The sequence below is a fragment of the Dermacentor variabilis genome, chromosome 5, assembly GCF_050947875.1.
Source record: "Dermacentor variabilis isolate Ectoservices chromosome 5, ASM5094787v1, whole genome shotgun sequence".
Taxonomy (NCBI): domain Eukaryota; kingdom Metazoa; phylum Arthropoda; class Arachnida; order Ixodida; family Ixodidae; genus Dermacentor; species Dermacentor variabilis.
This window is the reverse complement of record NC_134572.1, coordinates 145,425,007-145,442,573: the sequence shown is the minus strand read 5'-3', so window position 1 is coordinate 145,442,573 and position 17,567 is coordinate 145,425,007. Positions and strand designations below refer to the sequence as shown.

The following is a 17,567-nucleotide window of genomic DNA, read 5'->3' as shown; positions in this document are numbered from 1 at the left end:
AATAATTCGTGTGGTGCGAGGCCGATCACCTTCGGAAATATTATATCTAGCCTCGGGATTTGCGGGCATTGGCTTGTATTAACAATTTTGACCTAAGTGCCTTCTTGTAGTACGCACCTGGACGCTTAATACTGACTGCTTTACGCGTCAGCCGCCATGGGTAGAGGTGATGGAATAAGCATCATTGTGAAAACTAGAAGCGTGTTTCCCTAGTAATGCGTGAAAACTTATTCATTTATAGCGAGGATTGCGAGCTGAATACTTGTATATAGGAGCACAACGTGCTTTCGCATTGTGTAACGCATTCTGTAAATAAAATACGCAGGGAAGCGCAGATGTTTTAATCTCCCCCCCCCTCCCCCCGAAGGAAGTTTTTAAAAACGTTATGCAGACCCCACGCACTGTGGGAATCTATGTAAGCGAAGCTTTCTGTGTTTTTTGCTTTGACACTTCAACGGTTAATTGGCGAGTTGAGGTTAAGCACTGCGTGCACCACTACTGTTTGTCTGCGTAGTACTCAGAACACATAGAGGAAGGTGTTTAATATTTTTTAATATTTGGGGTTTTACGTGCCAAAACCACTTTCTGATTATGAGGCACGCCGTAGTGGAGGACTCCAGAAATTTTGACCACCTGGGGTTCTTTAACGTGCGCCTAAATCTAAGCACACGGGTGTTTTCGCATTTAGCCCCCATCGAAATGCGGCCGCCGTGGCCGGGATTAGATCCCGCGACCTCGTGCTCAGCAGCCCAACACCATAGCCACTGAGCAACCACGGCGGGTGGAGGAAGGTGTTTGCTTAAGGTGGTGTTATGCGCCATACTTCATAACCTCTGAGAGGCTTGAGCATATTCATTGCCTCACTTGGCACACCACATCAGGGCACAAGCATTAAACTTGAATTGTGGGTATGTATGTGCCGAAACTACAATCAGATTATGAGGCACGCCGTAGTGGTGGGCTGCAGATTAATTTTGCCACCATGACGTTTCTTTTTTTTTATTTCGCCCCTGTCAGAATGCGGCTGCCGCGGTCGGGATAAAACCCAAAACATCGAGCAATACCACAGCCGAAAAGCTACCACGCAGGGCACAGAAGTGTTGATTTTACATGTGACCACTTCCGCAATGTCCCAGGACACTATACGGTGCGCTTCAATGCGGCTTTGCTTCTGCATGCAATGCGCAAGTTGTCCGCTTGACAAATATGCGTGCTGGTTATTTTGCTGAAATAGAAGAAACGTACTGTGCCGTATCGCAACCGCTGTCGGGTCTATTCCATTAGCGTTTCCTAGCCTTCTCATGTCACCTTTTTCCTATCCCTAACAACACCCCCCCCCCCTTGTATGGGAAATGGGAAAAATAGTGGCAAGGTTGTTATGAATTCATTTCGTGACTGTGTCGATTCTACCCATCTCCTGGCTCCTCTCTGCCCATCCTTCTTCGAATCTATCTAGCTTCCCTCTGCACTTGCACGTTAATAAAAAAGTAAGTGCTTGCGAGGAGTCACTGGTAACTATAGTTGTCATAGGGCTAATGCAGTGACTCCCGGCGAACTCCAGAGGGCATTGTGCTCATTCGGCGCGGTGTGCTCCAAAGGAGTTTCTCGCGTCGCCTTTCCTCCCCGACTCGCTCCTATTATGTATACACATGTTCTGAATCACCTCCCGACATGGTGTGCGAGACATCAGCAGCAGCAGCAGTGGGAAAGTCGAAGGAAGAGGCAAAGAAAGCTTCGTCTTGGAAGGAGCAGTTTTGGCCGACAGGCGAAGCATTGACAGCGATAGCAAATTATTCGACAACTATATGGAGAAATGTTCGCAGTTTTATTCGCAGTTTAAATTACAGTAATTATTCACTTAGTAATAAAATTACTGAACATGTTGTCACTCGTAAAAAGAAAACCACAAATGTGGATGCTCGCGAAACTGTGAAAGTGATGTAATCGTACACTTGCCGTCAGCTTAACGAGAAGGTTGAGGCTGACTTCACCTAGACAGTTAACAAAGAAAATTAACTGCCAAGTATCCTTCGAATAATGCGAGATGACATGAGAATTAAGGATGTCGCATCACCATGGCAATAAATAACAAAATACTATGCAGTTCATGCTTAAATAATAGCCCGGCAGCATGTTTGATACATTCATCTCTGTGTTTAGGCAAATAAAAGTGCTCGCTTGTGGTCTTCGGGTCTCGGGATTATCTATACGTGTAGCGCTGAATTCTTGCCACGCGCTGCATACATGCTGTGATGGGACCGTGTAATTGTGCGGTGAGACTACGCAGTAGCTCTCATATTAAAAAAAAGAATAATGAGAAAAGATTGAAGTGCGATATGCCAAAAATAGATCACAGACTTCCTGGTCGCGTTTTTCCGTTTTCCTTGCTTCTCTACATAAACGTCTATACATGAGCCGGCTGTCATCTGACGGTCTTCCTCTCCGCCAAGCTCAAATCCTTTGCTTGAACCTTGGAGAAAGGAGGAGGAAAGAGAAAAAAGCAAGAATTGTACACTTTCAACAGAAACGAAGTTTAACTTATAGCGCTATTTATTCGCTCTTAAACTACTAGTAGTGTGCACAGCGCCGTCGTACGCAGTAGACTACTGGACACATTCACCTCGTAAACATCAAATTTATTCAATTAACGCACTTTCCAAACTACTAACTTTTGAATTCTTCAGCAAAAGTAGAATTTTGAACGTCCATAGCTTGTACAATGGAAAATATCAATACATAAACCTAAAATAATGTTGCACAGTACATAATTTGACCGAGGTATGGGAGAAAGAACATTATGTTTAACAAGGCGTGGTGAACCATAATAAATACCCATTCCCAGTATAAGTAGACGCAAACAACGGTTACAACAGACACGTTCGTCAATGCTGAATATGTACAAAAAAAGTTGACTTTGGCCAATTCAAGAGAAGCTTGTATTTGCCTCCCTTGTGTCGGCGTCGGTGTTGGCGTTGCTGTAGCAAGCAGCGCGAAAATAAAAATTTCTTGTCGGACTGCGGATTCGAACTACCCGACTTCCGCATTGCAAGCCCGCTAGGCTAACCGCTTGAGCCACTGTCGGCTCAGTGCAGGTGCCCTTAAACACGGGGCTTTTAATGCATGAAGAAGTAGACGCAGGGCATGGCGCGAGCTTATCACAGGCGTCTCCTCCCTCCGGAGGAGGAGGAGGAGGAGGAGGAGAAGGAGGAGGGAAAAGGTGTGATCGCGCGTTATCTGGCCTCGCGTCTGCCGTTTCACGTTAGTTCAGGCTCAGCAGTCGGATGGGGAGGCAGCGTTTGGTTTGTTCTGCCGAAGGGTAGGCTGCGTTGAAGGAACAGCAGCGGACCACGTGCCTTGCGTTCGGCCGAAGAACAGGCGGCCTTTTATGAAAGCCGCCGGGAACTCGCTCGAGAGAGGGCTCGTCGTCGACGTGCCGACCTCACCGTAAGGGAGCGCGAAGCCGGGGCATTACGTCAACGAAGAGCGACGGACCCCGAGCTTCGCTTGCGCCCCTCTTCACGGTGGTGGAACATATTATTATGTTTTGGTACTATACAGTAGCACTGTACTGTAATGTCAAAAAGAAAATGGCTAGAGAACATGGCACCAGCTTAGCGAAAATTTAAATTACTTCTGTTCAAGGTGGAATATTCGCAATAGATTGCATTGGCTGAACAGGCACGTGTAAGCTACACCACTTGATTTCAACCAGCACGCCTAGGCTGCGAAGGAGAATAATGTTTCGTGGCACCTGTGGTCTCTCGACTTTGGTTGTGACTGTACATTTTTTTTTCTAGACGGAGCGTAAGTCTGCACGAGTATTGAACTTTGATGCTGATAAAGCTTTCATGCAAAACTATAGTAAACTGCAGTCCTACGCGCTTATTGAAATTTCAAAGTTGAACAATTCGTCTAAAATCGTTGCCAGATGTCTTTTTTTTTTCATGCGACGCAATGCTTTTGTACACTCTCCTTTCTTTTCTTTATGGGGAAGGGAGGGGGGAGGCGAGAGGCGGTAAAAGCGAATTGGCGAAAACAATAAAGTAATGTTTGTCTAAATTTTACACGAATATACCGAACGCGCATGAGCGATGTTCAACCAAGCGCTCCCTGTTTCGTTCTGTATCGTTACGTTCACAAAATAATCAATAGAATGTGACAGCAAGTAGACGGAAGAAAATAATTTTTTGCAGTGTTCCAAGCTAAACTAGTTCTACTACGAACAAGCAACGTACGGTGGAAATTCAATTAAAAAGAAGACAAACCGACTAAACAGGCAAACAGGTTAGTTCAGCGCCTGTCGTGAGTATTTCTCTGCATTGTGTTGCCGCTCTTCTTACGCGGCTTTTACGCGAAGATCAACCAACTCGCCCACTTATTTTGCAGATAAAACAAAGGTAGCCTTTTTTATAGTGAGTCTTTCCTTGCCTCTTAATCCGAAGCCCCTCACTACGGCGTGCCTCATAATCAGATCATAATCATAATCACGTGCTTTCGGCACGTGAAACCGCAGCATGTAGTTAAATGAAATTCAGACAAAAAAAAATCACGAGCTACATATAACTGGTGTGTTCATTTACCCCGTCTGATCTTGCATCGATTCCCGGCTTCGTGCCATTAAAATTTAATAGTATTGCTTTCTTTTCTCACTGATGCAGACAATGCAACACAACATGTCGCTCAGAGGCCTAGTCTAGATGCGGCTTTCTTTTCTTTCCAGCAGCCCGCTGCAGAATGGATCAGACTATTAAATTTGGCGCAGGTTAATAAGCTGTTCCACAGAAGGGAAATATAAGAAGCCAACAAACCCTGACACCAAGGACAACATAGAGGAAGTTACTTGTGCTTAATAAATGAAATAAAGAAACGATATCGTTTCCTTTATTTCATTCATTAAGGGCAAGTCGTTTCCCCTTTGTTGTCCTTGGTGTCAGTGTTTGTTGGTTTCTTATGATATGACTAATAAAAATCGGGCCTCTCAGATAAACCCCTTTCTTCTCGTTTATTACAGAAGGGAGATGTGTTTCGAACGGAAATATTTGTCTAAAATGACAATTAGGCCCAGCGTGTTTACACTAAACTGTACGCATTAAAATGAAAAGTTCGTTTAACGTTGCTATCGGTTATAGCTAAACCAAACGAAGCAGAAAAATATGTTGTAATTTTGTTTCCTTGCTATTTCTCGGCGAATTCACGAAAGCGTGTTTCACGGCAGTGGCTCTTAATGCATCCAACCCCGCTATACCAGATGCGATTTCTGTTTATCTTCTTTTTTAGCTCCACCACATTTTCAAAAATTGCATCAGGCAGATAGCACAACTTTAACCCTTATCTAAATTACTCGATGAGGGGGCCATAACTTCCAGGACAGACGAAAATGCTTAATTGAACAATGAATACGTTCGCACTAATTACCTTTTATTTATTTACCTTAAGCCAGTTGCTTCAACTTACGAACTGTAGCCGTCAAGTTGGCAAGGCTTATCAATTTAGAACGAATTCTCAGGACTGCCCCATTTTCAAGATATTAATTTTCGAAGTGTCCGACAAAGTGCATTGGCGTTCCGGTTAACTTTGTGCTTGAATGCATAAAACAGCGTTTTCTTCAAAAAAAAGCATCACCGCCCAATCACTCCGTACAAATGGTTAACCAGCGAAGGTGAAACGTGCGGCCCCGTCGTTTATCACTGGGTTAATCCCAACGGTTCATTAAACGACGGCTTGGAAGGCTGCCGGATCCTCGGTACTGAGTTGCTGCTTGCGCTCTGCTGCACGAGCCTGTTCTTGTGCCTGGCCTGGAGAATCGGCATGGCGTAGACGAACTCGTCCCCGCTACTGCTCGTGGCGTTGCCGATGGAAAGCTGCCTGCTCCTCAGGAGTGCGTTTGAAGCGTGGCCTACCCATTTCGGAGACGGAGAGAAACTGCTGCGCGCGCGCTTGGCTGCGACGGAGAGGAACGACGTCACTACTGGCGCAGCCAATCGCGCGCCTCTCCTCTTTCTTTCGCGCACGTGCATGGGGTTGTGTCGGAGCAACTTCCCGTGTACAGGCGACGGACACGCGGACGGACGGATGAATCGGCTAGCTATATACACCTTCACTGTAATAATAGAACCACAGTGCATTAGTTACAGGGAGTTTGATGGTGCATATCTCCGAACTGGTGTCATCCTGGAAATTCATTCCAATTACACAGTCTTGCGAACTTGTCGGCTAGAATTCTTTTATTGCAATACGTGTCGTAAAGTCGTTAATGAAGAAGTTTATTTGTGGATTTTTGTTAATCGGTTATTTGTTTTGATTTCTTTCTTTATTATTGTTTATTTTTAATTATTCGTGCAGTAATGTCCGCTTCTCTGAATAATCCAACACAAAAACTAGAAGTTTCTTCTCATCCGCAAGAGGCGATCTCTAAAAATGGCTTACAATAAGAACTGATCACCCTGTACAACTATCAGCATCGAATGTTCTCACTACCCCTCTGAGCGCTAAGCCTTGGCGGTGGACCAGCTCCCCATTATCATCGCGACACTGACTCCATCGCCCCGCAGTACAGCTTCCAAGCCTCACTTCCCGTTTGAAAAACACTGAGCTACGGAGGACATGGCATGATGGCCTGCGCATACCTCTTCAATCGAGCAGCTTGATAAGCAGCAGTATGAGCTTCAGCCGGCCAATAGGCGCGAACTGATCTTGCACGTTGAATTCCGTGGCTTGATTGGCCAGGGCCGGCACTCTCGGAAAGCTGCGCTCGAAGGCCTCGAGCTCGAGTCGCGCCTCGTCCTGGTTGCGCGGGAATGCCACCGCGATGGTGTCGGTCGTGGGGCCGAAACTCTCGCTCAGGCTGCGCATGAACGGATCCAGCCGGCTGTTCTGCATCGTGCTGAAGATGGCCACCGAAGTCACCTGCAGTGCGAGACCCAGCTGGGGCTTTTGAGCATACCGCCCACATGACGTCCTGCTTTAAATTTTCACTTTGATCATCATCATCATCATCTACCTATTTTATGTCCGCTGCAGGACGAAGGCCTCTCCATGCGATCTCCAATTACTCCTGTCCTTTAGCTGATCTGCAGGTTCGGAGGGACGCCTGACACCGGCGAAAGATGCCGAGAGCGAGTGGGGATATACTAATCCAGGTGCAACCAAATTAGGAAGGCCCACTAAGTTCGAACAAAGACACTCCCTCACCAGAACAGAAATTGGCCTCCCTGGTGTAGTATTCGGTCACAACCTCCCTGATGATATCTACAATTAACCCACGGCCCTCAGTCCCCAGCAGCTGTCACCAAGGCGGCTTTGATAGCCTTGCCTAATATCCCCCGAACTTCGCACGCGGGACCTGTCTGTCATAGGTTTCTAGCTGAGACGAGACACAGTACGAAAGATGTGGGATTTAGCGCCCAGACTTGTTACTGGAAGCGCTGAAGTCACGCATTCTAAGGCAAGGCATATGTACACATGGTAGCGAAGGTGCCATAGAAGCCCGGACGTTCTGCAATGGCGGCTGGTGGAGGCCCGGCTATCTACATTTCGCAGGGCCGACTTCTTAGTGAAGAAAAATATGTTTGCCGTTCGAGACTTATCGCGCCAAGTCGTCTATAGTCTGACGTTTGGCAGTATCAAAGAATTAGTCGTCTACTGCGACCTCCTTTCAGTATAAACCAACTAGCCCTCCAAAAATGTCATAATTTCGTATTTATGTCCAGGAACGTTGTCCCTTGTCGACAGTTGCTGATAATCGCTATAGTAGTGAAAATATTGCTATGGGATCCTCGAAACGCTACCTTTAATGATACTGAGAGGCTCATCCAGGAACTTCTGGAGTACGCAGACGATCCCGAGATGCAACCTTGTTTTGGTTTGTGTTTCTGTACTTGTTTTAAAGAGACACTTCGGTACGGTATTGCTAAGTCGCCTAATTTTGCATTTGTCCTCCTGAATTTCCTATGTTATCTCCCTAGTCGCGGCTTTTTGTTGTTTAATAACTGCACATCTTTGGGAGGGCGTAGTCCCGCTGTCGCACGTTAACTTCCTGTGAAAGATGCGCATTCACGACACGTGGGCTGCGATGTCCTTGATGGTGTTTATCGTTTTATATGATTAACAACCTCTAACAAGCCTTATATCTCTTAATTTTATTGGTGAAACTGAAAAAAATTCTTACGACAGCATAGTACCAGCACCACATAAACTTAAGGCATTTTAAGGCATTATACGAAAATATGCCCACCTCATAACCATTGCAGTTCCGCGATATTTTAGTTCCATTCTTGACGTTCGCTGTACTAGAAGCCGGAAATTGAGTCCTGCCCTCTGTGTCACTCAGTGCTTAGAACCAGCCACGCACGATTTTCCGACGCGGTCCATTTACAAGAAATGAATGAGACATTCACGTTGAAGCTAAGAAAACTTTGCGCTGTGTATACCTGACCAAAGAGTGTAAAAATTGTTTACACTTTTGTCCGTCACAATATTTCCCGATTAATCATGTTCCGGCTAAAGGTCACATAGGAAGGCGCTAGATGCTTACATCGTAGGGTTATACAGATTTGAAATAGCATGCAGAAGCAAACGGGCGAAAGTTTCCTGAACTGGGCCGATTCTTGCATGTCCAAGGATGTCAAACAGCGCAAAAAACCGGCCGAAAGAGAAGACTAGAGAATGTGCCTATTGTCTCTCCTTGCTTCGCCCCATTTCTGACGCTGTTTCATCCCCTTCGAGTTAACGGGCAAATAAGGTGACCTGACTAGACGAACAGAGTAACACATGTGTTCTCATGTGGCCGAAGTAATATAGCGTCAAAAAGCAATTGAAGATCAGGATTATATCCTGTGGTCAAGCAAGTAAAGCCCTGAAGATTTGTACGATACGTTGCAATAGCCCAAGCAGTACTTGGCGCACGTGACACTTGCGTGGCTGCTTTCTACAAGGCAGAAACTGAAACAATAATTGGAAGGGAAATGTACTTAAAATGTTCGCAGAAAACCGACGGCTACAGGAGAACGGCACGAACAGCGCTGTGTTCATACACCGTGACTCGTTCCGCGTCATTTTCGTGTTGTCGTCGTTTTCAATGCATATGCCTCAAGTATCGATCCATTCCGGAATACGAATTCGCCACATCTAGGGACCATGTCTCGCGGTCGCGCAAGCCGCCCAAGTTTCTTAACGAACGCTAGCGTTGCAGAGAAGCTACCGCGCCCATCAATTTCCGCAGATTCGATGGGGCTAATGTACATAGCAACATTTGGCAAAATTATTCGGAAGAGCCACACGATTTCCGCATACACTGTGCAATACAACAGAATCAAAAGATGATATTCTCTCGCGGGAAAATATTCGCTGCAGTCGGCAAAGATTCCGCGCCCAGACGACACGAAACATGGTGGCTGGCGTCTAGAAGCTCACGCTCCGAACGCGGTCCATCTTTCTACGTCCTAGCTGAGTAGAGGCAGCACCCGCTCTACGAGCACGCCTCCGCGCTTATGTGCTCAAACGAGAAGAGCGATCACAGGTACACTAAAGGCAAATACAAACGACATGGGCTGTTGAAGTGCCTTTCTAAAAATCTCGCAGCACTTGTTTTGTGACAAGGAAGTACTTAGTTTATGAGAAAATTGAGCTTCAAGGTCCCGCATACCTTTAAGGCAATTCAAATTGCCCGCGCCCGAGCGGGGGAGTGGTGACGTTGCATAAGACATCACCACCCTTTACTGCCGTCTGTGAGTGAAACGCCGCCCGACAGAGAGCGGGTTTTTGCGCAAAACTCAAACGGGCGGCCATAGAAAAACCGAGCCAGAAAACACTGGTGGGTTCGCCGCTGTAGCTGCTCTTGGTCATGTCGCGTGGTCCGTTCGGGAATCCCGAGACATAAAATGTACGTGGAATTCTCGTCTGCCTGTGGTTTGCGAGTTTCGCGAGCCAGCAGAACGAGCGCAACACTACGCGATAACGAAACTATTGAAACGTTAAAGCGCGGGCGGCGGATAGTGGACAAAACGAAACTTTTCGTCCGTCCGCGTCATTGTGAAGGGTATCGTCGATGAGACCTTTTTTTTTCTAAAGATCAAATAAAACTGGAGAAGTAACATTTTCTTTCGCGTCCTAATGCAAAACGAGCATGTTTTTGTTACAAGCAGGTGAGTACTAGTGAGAGAAGTATAATGAGGGGTGCCTTCGCCATCGGACTAGTACTTCAATATCCCGGGAGAGTCCGACCGTGTCCTGCATTTACCTCAATTTCTCTATGACTAACGCTCTCTCCGCGATAATATTGACGCCTTAGACGTTGTCAAGCACAATTCACTTTATTTTGGCTTGATACTTGACTCTAGTGCACATTTAAAACACTAAGTGTAATTGTTACACAGCAAGATACAGAGCAAACATATGGCACATTCCACAAAACAAGATAGGATTTCCCGGTACCTATGGACATCTCGATATGTTAACATCAGAAGACTGTCGCTTGGCTTTAGGCAATCATCCCCAGATCCTTCGTGTCTGGTTTTTTTCTCTATGTAGCTGTGCTTAGATACAGTTAGATAAAGTTTAGAGAGAGCTGTGCAACCTGCCCGGTCGGAAACCGGTCGGACCAGGCTCTAAGAATTCTGCGTTCGCTCCTCGCGAAGCTTGCGAAACGTTGACGTCAGCGAAATGGACCGAAGGTTGTTGATTCCGTTGGTCTTGAAGTAGTGCCAGCTTCTCCGACTCGTGGAGGTTGCAGCTCACTCATCTATTCATACCACCCTTGGCTGGAGCGCTTCGCGTATTGACAGCTTTCGATGAAAGGGTGAGCCCTTTGATTGTGAGTCGCTATTCTTGGCAACTGACGCTTAGAGGGGAGCATGGATGTGTAGAGATTCGGATTTGGCAGAGTTGTTAGCTGAGCGAAGAATGCCGCAGCCGGCAGAGTCTTCGAACTGCCCTTCGGTTAGGTTAGCGCCAACGTGTATGTTGGCTGCGGTACAAGCAGCTTTAATTTGCCGCCGGGTGATTTGTCAGCCTGTCAAAGATTGCTAAAGCCGGATTGTCCGTCGAAAGACCCGCAGTGTTGAAAAACAACGTAAACAGTCAGGTTGCTTCGCATGTCGTGGCAAGCTTGCGTGGCTTCTTGCGCATCCCCAGAAAGTCCTGTATCGGCGTTCATGTTGTGTTGCAGCCTCAAGTTTTTTCCCCTCTAGTCGATGTTTTAACCACAGCGCATTAGGTTGAGATAAATTGGCTATTGTATTACAGTATTAAAGTCTTACTTAGGGGCTTGCCGTCACACTTGGGAATTTCAAGTGTTCCGTTTCTCAGCTCCTGTTCCACCTCGAAAAGTCGAAGAATAAGCGTTGACAGCTAAAAAATACAAGGGCCCACTGCAGCTTCTTATACGAGAGTGGAGGGCAAGAAAGCAGCAGTTTCAGCCATACTGCGACGCAATGACATGATAGCTGGCGCAGTATGATGCACAGCAAGCCTTGCACAGTTACGTTCCATGTAAGATCAGTGTTCGTCGTTCGCACCTACGAATGGTAAATACTAGCAGATGTCCTCAAGCAATCTGCTTTCGGGAGAAGAAAACTTTCTTCACCGTCGAATCTGCTCCAAGTCGTCATAGATCGTGGAGGTGGAGTTGCGTGGCGATTAAAAAGTGGAATGACACGTGCGGTGTGCTCTTCCGGATTTTTTCTATCCTGCCCTTCAATTCTTACCACTGGCTTCGTCATTTCGCTGCTGGTTTATAGATTAGCTGCAGAGCGTAGCATCAGCCGCTCAATAGTTCTCCAGATGCATATTCTTCTCTGCTAAATCATGGACAGTGGCCGCACTAGTAGGCGCAGTATTGTACTGTTTCCAGTGGTATCGGTTAGAGCAAATGTTCGCATATGCGCCGGAGCAGTGGACTGTCCAGATGAAGTAAACTTCGTTCATTGTGTAGGTAGCGCTCCCCGGTGGTGAAGCGGGGAACTACTTCGTCCTTGCTCTTCCGTACAGTGCTTCAGCCTTTGCTCTTAGCTTTATTGAAATCATTTCATCTAGTTGATGGTCCAGGAATGAGCTGCAGAACATGGCATCAAGCAATCAGAGCAGATAGCGGCGCGTCTACTGTAGCAACGGCTGAGTGGTTGAAAGGCTTTTTGCCAGCCTAAAATGAATGCGGTATTTAATCTCGCCTAATTATGCTTCTGGGCATCCACAGTTTCTGGTGATCTAATATGCCAGATCGGAACGCAGACTTGAAGCCGATATTGATATATTTGTTGTGCCAAGAATAAGCAGGTATGTGGCAGTGTACCAGTTGCAAAACCCCGATCCCGAATGACTCCCTAGAGTGGAGGTATTATTAAGCATATGCTAATTTCTAGTGGGTTTTAGGATAAGGTTGATAGAGGCTGGTGCCCCTTAAAGCGCGTTTTCGGGAACTCGACTTTTTCACTTTGGTAATAAGAAAGTCACTCAAAGGTAAAAGCTATGAATCCCAATCTGCATACCGCAGTTCTCATCGACTTTCATTTGCGTATAAACGTCTCCCATAGCAATTGGTAAATACTGTAGCCAGCACCGGTCGACATCAAAATGACTAGCAAAGTGAGCTGTTGGGAACTCAGCGCTGACGCCCGTTGTTGCACCTGGGTCGCAAGCCCCAAGGGTAGCGTTGGCCTGGCGGCCTGGGGCACAACTGGAAGCATCCGAAGGTCCCGGCAAAGCATGAGTCGACTGGTAACAAAACAACTTGTTTATTCTAGCATCGTAAAAGAGCGGGCGGTCAGGTCGACCGAAGTGGAGAGACGGGAGAGCACGTAACTCAACTGAAGAAATCGGAGCCTCTCTCTTGGCGTCCGGGGGCAGCTGCTTTTATACTCTCGCAGTTGAGGGCAAGAAGGAACGCCTCTATAGACGCGCACGTGACTGTGCCGCTCGGGAACGTTGGGATGAGTAGGTGGCGCATCCGCCGGGCCGGCACCGCTCGGGCACGTTGGGAAGAGTAGGTGACGCATCCGCCGGGCCGGCGCCGCTCGGGAACGTTGGGAAGAGTAGGTGACGCATCCACCGGGCCGGCGCCGCTCGAGCACGTTGGGACGAGTAGGTGACGCATCCGCCGGGCCGGCGCCGAAGACCTCCTCGCCTCACAGTTGGGGGAGCTCCTCTCCCCGGCTGCCGCGCTTTGACAAGCGTGGGCACCAACATGCACACACACACACACGCACACCGAAGACACGTGGCATTGGAACATGCCTGGACGCGCTTGGCGGGGAGGCGTAGCGGCGGCGCCGAACGGGCCAAAATGTCTGCCGCTTTGAACGAAGCCCCAGCGTCCGTTGCATCCGCGCCGGCTATACCGCGCGTCGTAGGCGAAACGTAACAGACCGCCCCGCCGGGGGAAGGAGATCCCGATGGTCAGGGGACTGCATCCGCTGTCCGGAGGGATGTCGCTCGATGATGCTCATAACCGAAGACGGGCGTCCCTCGACGTTTCTTGAGCGCAGCGCACAGAGAAGGCCTCGTTCTCTCGTTCAGGTTCACACAGGACACTGCAAAGTGACTTCGGGAGAGTTCACATTTTTGTTCTCGTTCCCGGCAAGCGTTAGAACTACGCCGAAACTCAACCACTCAGTCAGCAAGCACGGCACAACCCTCACTAAGCCCTGCCAGGCTCTTTCCCCTTCTATACCACTGCCTAGTTCCTTACAGTAGTCTAGCAGCACTCAGAACGCGTCCACAAATCGGAAAATTGCACTAGAAAGCACGTCATCACTTTGAAACACTAAACAAAAGCAATATGTTAAAAATCCTGCCTCAGGAAGAAAAACATCAGTAACAAACAATTTTGAGGCTGATTCCTACGTTAGGGGCTTCGACGTAAGCCATCGGCGTTACCGTTGAGACTCCCCTTTTTGTAACGCACCTCAAAGGAATATTGTTGCAAAGCGAGGCTCCAGCGCAGGAGGCGGCCATTTTTGGGAGAGATGGTCTGCAGCCATTGGAGAGGGCAGTGATCCGTCTCAATGATAAACCTCGAGCCGGCTAGATAGCATGACAATTTCTGAACGGCCCACACGAGACACGCACACTCTTTCTCGGTGGCGCTGTACGCCTGCTCACGACTGGTCAGCTTACGACTAGCATACAGGACGGGGTGTTCCACTTCTCCATTTTTCCGTTGGCACAGTACAACGCCCATGCCTCGCTCACTAGCATCGCACTGAACAACGAACCCTTTTGTATAGTCTGGCGATCGTAGCACAGGCCGGCTTGTTAGGGCGCTCTTTAGGCGCTGAAAGCTCTTTCCTTTGTCTCGTCCATGAGCCTAGTCCCGGAAGCTCGACCGGAAGCTCTTCAGGAACGTTTACCATCATGCACACCACTGCTTCCCTTTGTCTATAAGGTTTGAGCCGATTACAGTGGTAAACTTGCTGTGCTTTCCGCTTTCCTGGCAGACTCACCACGTAGTTAACGTCCGACAGTTTTTGAACAATCCGTGCTGGGCCCTCCCACTGCACGTCGAGTTTGTTTTTTAGCGATGTGCGCAATATCATGACCTCATCGCCCACCTCGAAACGACGGGCCCTGGCTGTCCGATCATAATAAACCTTGGCCCTCTGCTGGGCCTTCGCCATTGCTTCACCTGACAACTCCTGCGCCCTTCTTAAGCGTTCGAGGAGCCTAAGCACGTACTCCACCACGACTGGGTCGTCGCCCCTGCCTTCCCACGATTCTCGAAGCATGCGAAGCGGAGACCGACGCGAGCCACCGTACACCAGCTCAGCTGGCGAAAACCCCGTAGCCGCATGCGGCGCGGTCCTTAATCCAAACATCACCCCAGGCAGACACAGCTCCCAGTCAGTTTGATGTTCAAAACACAATGCTCTCAACACGCGCTTCATGACGGAGTGGAGCTTCTCAACGGAATTCGACTGTGGGTGGTACACTGAGCTGTGTAACAGCTTTACCCCACACCTTTCGAGAAAAGTTGTCGTCAAAGCGCTAGTAAACACTGTGCCCTGATCTGATTGGATTTCCGCAGGAAAACTAACTCGCGCAAATATGGACAGTAGTGCATTGACTATCTCAACTGAGCTGAGTTCTTTAAGCGGCACTGCTTCAGGGAACTTTGTCGCTGGGCAGATCACAGTCAAAATGTGTCTGTACCCCGTGGCTGTTACCGGCAGAGGTCCCACTGTATCAATAACGAGCCGTCTAAAAGGCTCCGTAATGATAGGTACCAACTTCAACGGCGCCCTCGATTTGTCCCCTGGTTTGCCCACCCGCTGACAGGTGTCACGTGTCCTCACGAAATGGTCTGCGTCCCGAAAACACCCTGGCCAATAGTGCTCTTGCAAGAGACGGTCCTTAGTTTTCTTAACTCCTAGGTGTCCGGACCACGAACCCCCGTGCGACAAGCGCAACAGATCCTGACGGTAGCACTGAGGCACGATCACCTGATCGAACTCCACTCCCCTGCGGTCTAGATACTTCCGGTACAGGACCCCACCTCTTTCCACAAATCGAGCATTTTTCTTGGCGATACCTTCCTTGATAATGCAGCGTATGTTTTCTAGGCTGCCATCCTTCTTTTGCTCGGCTATCAAAGCCGACCGGCTGACTTTTAGCAACCTATTAAGTCCGTCTGACGTAGGCGCGATGAGCAAATCTGCAGATAGCTCTTCTAACTTTCCCGCATCGGGAATTTCCTCTCCAGTATCTGGTGCCTTTAACGCTACAGGCTCAATTTTATTCAGTTCGGGCGTGCTCTGAATATCAGCTTGCTGCGCCTCTGACCCTTTCTCATTGTTCGACAGCGTCGGCCCCGCAACTACCGCCTTTGCAGCGAGCTCCCGAACCTTCGATCTGGTTAAGGCCTGAACGCTAGCCTCACCAAACAAAAGCCCCTTCTCGCGCAGGAGGTGATCGGACCTGTTCGAAAATAGGTACGGGTACTGGGGGGGCAGCATAGATGACACTGCGGCCTCCGTTTCAAGTGCTCCGAAAGGTCCTTCAATAAGCACTTTTGCTACGGGCAGACACACGCTATGAGCTTCCACGGCTTGCTTGATCCATGCACACTCGCCCGTGAACATATCGGGTTCTACGTAGGAGGGGTGAACTACATCCATCGTAGCTGCGGAATCGCGAAGCACTCGGCACTCTTTCCCGTTCACGAGGAGGTCTCGCATGTAAGGCTCGAGAAGCTTCATGTTCTCGTCAGTGCTGCATAATGACAAAAACACAACTTTTGTTTTTGTTTCCGGACACTGCGCCTAAAAGTGACCCGGCTTCTGGCACGTATAACACACGCGCGCTTGCCTCGTCTAGAACCGCTTCCTGCGTTCGGCTTCGGCTGCCGCCGTCTCCTTACGTTCGGTCGGACTTTCCCTCGCATCCGCACTACGTGTGTCCCCCCTTGCTCTCATGGGTGTGAACTTCGGCCTCTCAAACTTGGAGCCAAATTCACCCTTTTGACCGTCCTTAGCTCCGCGAGCCCGACGCGTCACAAACTCCTCGGCTAGCTCAGCGGCTTTAGCCACCGTACAAACGTCTGGCCTATCCAAGACCCAGTACCGCACGTTCTCAGGTAACCGACTATAAAACTGTTCCAGCCCGAAGCACTGCAGAACTTTATCGTGGTCACCAAACGCTTTCTCTTCTTTGAGCCACTCCTGCATGTTTGACATAAGCCTGTAGGCAAACTCTGTATATGACTCACTTTTGGCTTTCTCATTTTCCCGAAACTTCCGACGGAACTCCTCCGCTGACAGCCTGTACTTTTTTAGCAGACTCGATTTTACTTTGTCGAAATCCTCTGCCTCCTCTCTATTCAAGCGAGCGACTACGTCGGCCGCCTCACCAGGTAACAAAGTGAGCAAGCGCTGTGGCCACGTTTCCCGAGAGAACCCCTGTTTCTCGCACGTTAGCTCAAAGTTAACCAGGAACAAACCAATGTCCTCTCCAAGCTTAAACGGCCGCATCAGGTCAGTCATTTTGAACAATACGCGTTCTCCTGCACCGTGTGCCTGACTTCCATTACGAGCGCGTTCCATCTCTACCTCAAGACGCTTCATTTCCAAAGCGTGTTGACGGTCGCGCTCTTCTTTTTTCTCTTGTTGCTCTCGCTCTTTTTGTTCTTTAAGTTCGCGCTCCTGTTTCTCTTTTTGCTCTTTAAGTTCGCGCTCCTGTCTTTTTGCCCTCTCCTCAATGGTCTCAAGGCATTCCGACAGCTCGTCATCCTCAGCCTCTAACTCAAGAATAGCCCTTAGCAGTTCTGGTTTTCTGAGTTTGTCCGAGACATCCAGACCCAACTCTCTTGCAAGCTCCAGCAATTCCGGTTTGCGCAACGACTTCAAATCTATGGCTGCTCTGAATGCTGCTTTCACTACTGCCTACTATTGTCTTGCCGCAAACTAACCCGGCAGCAACGACAACCACAATTACCAGCTCTGTTTCTGACACTAACAAAAGCCTGGCAAAACTCAGAAGAAGATGGTCCCGCACTCACCAAACCTCGCAGCCAAGAATTCAGCGCAGTCGTTCCGCTGCAGGCAACCAGTCATCACACAGGGCTCGTTGCACTGCTCCCG

The 17,567-nt window shown here is 48.6% G+C and overlaps 1 protein-coding gene across 1 annotated transcript in view; it reads right to left on the bottom strand.

Annotated features, from left to right (window-relative positions):
* Positions 1 to 1,804: 1,804 nt before the first annotated feature.
* The window catches only part of LOC142583660 (uncharacterized), a 30,174-nt gene continuing 14,411 nt past the window's right edge, over positions 1,805 to 17,567 (bottom strand). The window contains exons 5-6 of the mRNA XM_075694153.1: positions 6,627 to 6,906; positions 1,805 to 2,470 (exon numbers count right to left, since the gene is read on the bottom strand). Coding sequence (XP_075550268.1) covers positions 6,631 to 6,906 — 276 coding nt within the window. The 3' untranslated portion in view covers positions 1,805 to 2,470; positions 6,627 to 6,630. The remainder of the gene's footprint in view (positions 2,471 to 6,626; positions 6,907 to 17,567) is intronic.